This window comes from Monopterus albus, unplaced genomic scaffold, assembly GCF_001952655.1.
Source record: "Monopterus albus unplaced genomic scaffold, M_albus_1.0 scaffold96.1, whole genome shotgun sequence".
NCBI classification, from domain to species: Eukaryota; Metazoa; Chordata; class Actinopteri; order Synbranchiformes; family Synbranchidae; genus Monopterus; species Monopterus albus.
In genome coordinates, this window is record NW_018127976.1 from 2,435,271 (window position 1) to 2,443,271 (window position 8,001).

At 37.9% G+C, this 8,001-nt stretch overlaps 1 protein-coding gene across 2 annotated transcripts in view; it reads right to left on the bottom strand.

Moving 5' to 3' along the window:
• The window catches only part of plppr5b (phospholipid phosphatase related 5b), a 47,761-nt gene extending 42,817 nt beyond the window's left edge, over positions 1-4,944 (bottom strand). The window contains exons 1-2 of one of the 2 annotated variants that reach the window (XM_020608962.1): positions 4,919-4,939; positions 1,641-1,731 (exon numbers count right to left, since the gene is read on the bottom strand). In XM_020608962.1, coding sequence (XP_020464618.1) covers positions 1,641-1,703 — 63 coding nt within the window. In that variant the 5' untranslated portion in view covers positions 1,704-1,731; positions 4,919-4,939. Of the gene's footprint in view, positions 1-1,640; positions 1,732-4,918 lie in introns of both variants that reach the window. The other variant, XM_020608958.1, reaches the window with a different exon arrangement.
• Positions 4,945-8,001: the final 3,057 nt, after the last annotated feature.

Sequence of the window (8,001 nt, forward strand, 5' to 3'; positions counted from 1 at the left end):
GGCTGGGCCACCACCAAGGAGGGCCAGCCACTGTAGCACTGTGTTCGCGAAAAATGCATTACCATGGTTCCAGACTACTGAATTTTTTAGAATCAAAGAGGTCTGGGGTTGTCTGGGGTTCTGTGTCCTAGCTGTAAAAACAACTGCACCAGCTAGAAGTCTATAGGCTAAAATATGAATAGGTATGTCACCCCCCATGCCAAAGCCAGAAAAATAGCAACAGAAAAATTATGCAGCTGAGATGAACAGGGGAACAAGAGAAACCTCTTCTTTTGGTGTATGTGGCAGGAGAACAACTTTCATTCAAGTGACTTGAATCTAGGCTCCAGATTTTCCAGTCACAAATAAGATGGTGCATATATTTATAAAATACAAAACAAAACTCTTAACAAATAAGCTAGTCTAGCCTAGTGTCATGTTTCAGATATTTATGAGTTGCAGTATGCAGTACTTTATTGCAGTCTCACCCACTTTCCACCCATGTGTTCATGGGCCGATGATGAAGAGATTATCAGTTCTCTCTCTCACACACACAGGTTGACACACAGTTTATGAGCAGATATGTGTTAATCAGAGGTGCTGATTAGGACAATGGGTGGCTCTTAATTGTGATATAAATCTACCTGCACTGTTCCACTCATGAATTTTGCTCTTATATACTGTATGTTATATGTTCTACTCAAATGAATGCACTGGTTTGAGTAGTGAGTAAATTTTTTGGTGCAGAGAAAAGTAAGCTAGAGACAGTCAGAAACAGCTCTGATTCTCATGGGAACCGCTCAAGGCATAGCTAGGAAGTGAAGCACTAACTGAAGGTATACGTGGCTGGTTTTATTATATGCCTGAATGTCTGCTGCTGACTTCTCTCCTTAAAGAGATAATGGAAATGTTAGAAATGGAGGCTGAGATTCAACCCCCCGAGTGAGACATAGGGCAGGGGTTACAACAGCATAACACAGGTTTATGTTTTCTGCTCACTCATTTTTGTTAGTGCTAGTATCAAGTGCACTGCTTCCCATGCACATGGAATCAAAGAGACCCGAAGTCAAGATTCTTTCCTATTAAGACTTTTATTTAATGCAGGTGAGAGAGCTGTGGGGGAAAGCTAACAGTCCTCTACTGCTTCATATCTAGGCCTACTCTACTGTATCTTTACCACAGCTCTGCATCACCCTGGTTAAGCCATGCTCACTTTTTATCCATACAATCAAAATCACAGAATTAGATTTAAATCACGTAATGACACCACATCACATATTCCATTTCATTTTGAAATACATTATATTATTGAAGCTAAAACCCCTCCAACTTCCATTTCTCTAGGACTTTAAGTGGCAAACCGTCCCTGTAGTCCCAGCCCCTGATTGCATAAAAGGGTTGCATTAAAACACACTTGGTTTACTACATTGCAGAAATTTGTGACTTATTCTCTTGCCACTAGATGGTGAATATTTTTGTAGAAAAGTGCCCGGAAGCACTACAGCTAATCTGTATACACTACAGCTAATCTAAATGGAAAAAGTAAATGAACAAAAACCATTTAAAACTGCGTGGTGAAACTTGCTGAGCAGTAAAAGAAAGTTTAGAATAGTTAAAGGCCAGAGGTTTCTGTGTAACTGTCGTTATGAAACATATCTTACCTCTGCAGCCAGTGAGGTGTACAGTTTCCTTAGCTCTTTTCTAAGGAGTTGTTTTGAAGGCATGTTGAACTGATGTCCTTATAATTTTGCACTGCAGAGAGAAGAAAACAACAGCCAAGTTAAAAATCAAAAGGTTCACAGACAAATGATCTGGAGAGCAAAAAAGAGAAAGAGCAACAAATATTCTGGGATGAATTCAAATCCAGGACATCATGATGTCTCTTCATCCACCGAGACCCTTTAACCAGTTGGTCTATCTTGTATCCCAAAGTGTACTATACTCTGTAAATCTCAATATACTGTGAATGTTTTGTATTAGCAATAGTGTTATACACATTGCAGAACTAGGACACAGGTCACATGTCAGTGTTCCTTCTCACTAAAGAAATGTAACATTATTTTTGTGAAAAAACTGTGCCAAAATAATGTGTACTTGTCAAGAAACTTTTTTTTAAAACAAAGATTAGTCATGAGTGAGATGAAACTGATTTCATTAAACATGAACTGTGACTAGGTCTATAAAATACTGACTAAAAAGGTGGCTAAACTTGAAATAAAAAATCTATTTAAACATATTTTTGCTGACAAAGACAAAATTACACAAACTGTTTTATCAAACACTCACATAATCCAACCTTTTTTTCCAGTGCTTGATCATTTGAAATTGTTTTAGAAAAGGCATATGATGGCAACAGTGAGGCTTGGTCAAGGTTGATATTTGAATTGACTTCAAATATCGTGGCACAGAGTAACAAAGTGTGTAGCAATGGTACTGTCAGGAGAGAGGCCCTGTGGCTACAAATAACTGGAAGAATACCACAGACCCCAAGAGACACCTGAAAACGCACCACACAAGGAACTGGGGTAATGCTAAGGACAAAGTAAGGATGTTACTACTTAAGTTTAATGCTAAATTTAAAAATGATAACAAAATTAACATTACATCAAAGGACACTTTCTAGCAGTTCAGTGCTCTGCTGAACTCATGCCACAAAAACTAAAAAGTGCAGTCCCTGTACTTTCCACTAGGTGTCATTATTAGATAACTAATTAGAAACTGGAGGCCCATGGAGCCACAGTGGCTCAAATGGGCTTCCCCCCTGTCTCTATACTGTAAATCAGTCAAATCACAGCCTAAAATGTGTTTGTGAAAGAGCAGCATGTAGAGAGACATCAGTGAACCAGGACCATGATAAAATAGAATGAGTGGTTGACATTTTATGAGGATGGGGGAAAAGTCTGATACAAATTGCTTTACAAGGATAGGTAATTGAACATGAAAAACTAATATGCGAAATTCATTTAAATTGTAAGAGATAAACTTGTGATGATAATTCTAACAATTGATTACCATAAGTTAGGAGAAGGCTGCAAAAAGGAGAGAGAGAAAGAGAGAGAGAGAGAGAGAGAGAGAGAGAGAGAGAGAGAGAAAAGACTTTTAACAGATGACAAGTCTTTTATAGGAATGCTTGTAGATCATTGGTCAAACCCAACTTGTTTTGGCTGACCAAGGACCGAGAAGGTTCCAGCTTTCTTGTAATGCTCTGAGGACCAAGGAGAGAGGAGGTTGTTGGAGGAACCATAAGCAAGGATACACAAGACCATACTTTGCACAAGTTTTTTTTTTATGAATGTATGTACATGGCCATTTATAGAAATCAGTGATTGGATGCCTCAGATGAAGGATCTGGACAAAGGACATCTCATGTCATTAATAATGTGTTTCCTCGAGTCATTTCTTGTCACGTGTTTCCTTGCTTTTTTCCCCTTTGTATCCTATGTGGGAAAAGACAACTGAAGGAAAACAATTATTACCGGTAATCTGATTCTGAAAAGTAATTAGTAACTAAAGTTGTTATATGAACTTGTGGAGTAAAGGTACAATAGCTGTCTCTAAAATGTAATGAAAAGTGTTAGGTAGCAGGACATGGATATTATTAAACACAATGATGCCATTTAAGTGACAATATGGTGTACTTTCTCATTTCCAGAAACAAAGATCACTATAACTCTGTCTGTTGTTGTGACAGGTTACTCTGTGAAGCTGACCTGCTCACTGGTAGGTATTCTTCAGCAAATTCTGACTTTCTGTCTGCTTCCTTCTCTCCTGCCAAGCCCGAAGAAGGTGTCTGACACTGTCTGGTACTTCGTTTTACTTATTCATACAGTCTATATCAAAATGTAAATCGGGGTGTATTAATCTCCAGACATATTGATGGAAGCAGATTAAAAACCCGTCAGGTTGCAGCTGTATAAAGCTATTTAAAAAAATTAATGTAGTATAGCTATGACAAAATTATAGCTTTACTGATCTGTGACAACACAGTGTTAATACACAGGCTCTTTTGATGTTGCTGCTGTGTTGTTGTTTTTTTAAATACAGAATGGCACATTTCATACACAGAGGCAATTAAAAGTGCTTTACCTAAGCACAAGTGTGCATTGTCACACATAAAAATTGCAGCTCTGCTCTGCTTTCGTGAATTGTAGAATTGGCGCTCCATTGATGCTGACTTTTTAAAGCACACTCCAATCAGCTGATCTGGAACCGAAAACCGATAAGTTTCCTATTTCAGAGTTGATCAATCTCACTACCCAATCTGTACTGCCTACCCAGTTTGTTCTATGCATATGCAAACAAGAAATTTATAGCAGAGTGCTATTGTATCACCTAGTGATCTTGGCCTAACCATATCCACTCTGGAAGTAGCCACATTTTGCACATGCGTAAAACAAACCAGGTTTCCCGGACAGATCAGGTAACTACAGTCAACTCAGAGCTCAGGCAGACACAGTGACATCACTGTTGGATGTGGTTACAGGTATGTGGTCAGAGGTGACCCAGACTTAAAGCATATAATACTTGACAAAAGCCTATTAAAGAAGAAGTATTGGAACAATGTCCCAATGCCTCATTTCACCACACCCACCCAAAAATAATGCTAACATTTTCATAATGCAAGCTTTATTGAACAAACTAGCAATAATGAGACCAGTGAGGCCACTTGTGCTCCTATTAACTGTTTTAACATGGTCCCACATTTAATCTGTCAAGAACATCTGGCCAGCAGATGTTGGCATTTTGATGAGATCTGTAACTGTAGAAAAAAAGTTATCTTTGTTAAGGGTCAAAGATAGTGTCACAGAAATGAAAAGTAAATGTGCTTTAGTTTAGTTGTTGCTTCTCATTATTCTGTCACACTGCTGCAGTTGCGCTTGGAAGCCAGTCAGGAGTGGTTACCAGCGGATACACAGGACACCAGGGGAGAGAGTCCTACCTTAGACAGCTCCAGGAGTTTGGGCAGTCGGATTAGCAACAGCAACCAACAGAAGGCACCAGTTTTAATCATCTAACAGCAGCACTGTCAGACATCTGCAGCTGTCACATTTTAGTGCATCTTCCCTGTTATAACTACAGGATCCTTGGTGGTGCTGCACCGGGATTCCGCTGCCAAGGTGCATACGTAGCACTGATGTCTGTGTTTGCTCTGAGATAAGTGGTGCCTTCAAGTAATGTTGGAAATAAGGCAAACCAAAAAAAAAAAACAACACCAGAGAAATCAATATAACCCACATAAAATAAAATAAAATGTAACAGTTTTAAAACACCAGCAGTTGTAAACTTAGGAGAGGTGCATCAGTGATACTATATATTGTATATTACACAAAATATAATATTTACATAATTTGACATGTGGTTTGATTTATATACACAGTAGACATTTAAACTTTTAATGGACCTCCACCACTGGTTATTAGATAAAATGGTTTGTATATCCTAGATTTTTAATGAATAACATCCCACATATCTGATATTGGCAACATAAATGTAGGGATTAGTATCTTACTGTGTGTAAGTGTTCCTCCCCCATGCAACATGAACACATACATAAGGTTGAAAACAGTACACACAAAAAAAAATGGAAAGTCTTAATATTAACACCAAACACTAAAGAATCACTCAGATGCTTTGATAAAATTCTAGTTTCTATAAACAAAGCTGCACAATTCTTCTTCTTTTGATTCACAAGTGAAAATTTAGAGCCATTCTCCAGACTATTTCTTTCCTAATTTTATTGGCCCAGACTACTGCTGCAGTTTATTTCTATTTCTTTTTAATTTTATTACCGACCTTTTGGTAGATGGGAGTAATAATTAGGTTTGTAATTGTATTAGCTAAAAATATAAACTCTAAGGGACAGGACTTTTGTTTTGTATGTCTTTTGAAGTGGAAGAAAATCCTTAGTCTTCAGTTATGTCCCAGTGTAACTGAATTTGACAGGATTTGTTCATCACAGACAGAAACATTTGTATGTTTATACCAGACACAGATATGTTAATCTGACCTAAAATACTTTAATATGGAACAGGTTCTCTTTTGACTGGAGAATTCAGATGTTGTAGTTTAGAGTGGTCTGTGAAAGCAGCATTACCCCTACCTGCAGCGTTTGTTCCAGCAGCAGTAACAAGACTCCTGTTCACACATAGACACTGAGGTACTGTGCATGTGGTGTCCGCTTACTAGACTAGCAGTCATGGAGCAGCGGGAAGAAACCTTGGCAAGCATCACACTGTAGAATGGGCTGTGATGACAGCGTCTCTCATCACAGCAACACAAAAGGAAATGTTGAAAGTTCCCAGAAATAAACTTTTTTGTGAACTCTAATGTTGAAAGTTAAAAAATATTAATCAGACCATTCAACCAAAACATGATAATCCTGCACATTGCTGTAGGCTCAGGATGCTGAACTGGAGAAGGAAAACAAACAAACAAACATGCACCATAACACTTGATTATTTTTGTCTAGATTATCTTGATTTATTAATAGTTGTACATGATTAAAATTCTGCGAGCAAACAATAGATTTTGCCCTCTGCTTTTTCAGTCTTGTTCATCAGCAGGTGTATGTTTTTAAAGGTTCCAGTCACTGTGGATAGCTGAGCCTGACAGGCCATGTGTTCAGTAATGAATCATGACAGAAATATTTACATTTACATTTTTAAATCCATAAGACACATATCAAATTAGTCAAGGATAAAACATTATAATCCATAACAATATACAGGATGGAAACTACAGGAGACATGAAGGCTATCTAGCCAACTGAACTATTTACAAAAGAGGAAGAGAGATGCATTCATGTTCTTGCTGCACATACTCTTCAGTACTAAACAGTACAAAACAGTTTTTGATATCATCAGTAGATGTTTGATATATGAGCTATTACATTTTTAAATTAAAGATTTAATTTATCAGCTTAAGTCTGAAGCGGGTGAGTGTTCCTTTGGAGCGTGAGCTATTTAGATAAGTTCAGGTGCTAGCCTTCAGAGATAAATGAAACAAATCTGCAGATGCTAAACCTACAGGCCCTGGAGAAGCAGACTTTTGTAGACTTGTTGTAGGCCTAATTAGATACCTGCTTTATGCAGTAACTGAAGTAGCCTATTTTGTTTCCACAAATATCTTTGTGCTACTGTAGTCTCAGGTGGGTTACACAACCCTGGATTTTTCCCTTTAATTTCTCCCTTTTTATGTGTTACCTATTTATTTACATTTATTGTACAGAATCCCCTTTTCCTCTGCAGAGAGAAGTTTGTGTGTGAAAGCTGCTCTTCCATCTGCCTTTTGCCTCAGCTTGCTTTCTTGCTTGCTCACTCCTGATACAGCCACATATGAGCTTTTATTAGTCACAATAATTTCCTGTTTTTCCCCTATAGTTGCCAAATTCTCAGTTTGCTGTCAGTACTTAACAACCCCAGGTCAATGACCCAGGTCACCATGATTTCCAGCCTCAGCACACAAACATTTCTAAAGAATTGACAGAGCTTGCAGGAGTCATGCAAGCATCTTATGTCATACTGTGACCTTTAACTATTAACTAATAGACATGTAATATACATATATATATGTAGGTAATCTACATACTCCTATTGTACTCTATTACATATTAACTCTATTACTTATTAACTCTAACTACATTTGTTTTAACCACTACACTGCTGTCATGAGAACATATATACATACTGTATATATGGGTGAGGTGCTTATTTACTTGAAAAATCACATACAAATCAGAATCAGAATCAGAATCAGCTCTATTGGTCAGGTGTGTTGGACACACAAGGAATATGACTCTGGTACAGCAGCTCTCAAATAAAATCAACAGCACCATTCTATGATACTGTAAAGGATCAGCTAAGTAAAATGGAGGATAAAATAATTGCTTGACTTCCACTTGATGCCAGTCATTTGGTACCAGAGCGTTTCTGATCCTTAGTGACCCACAACAGGTGCTCAGGCAAAATGCTGCAAAACAAAGATCTGTGATTTCCTGTAAATAGAGGGGAGGGGAGGAGCAGC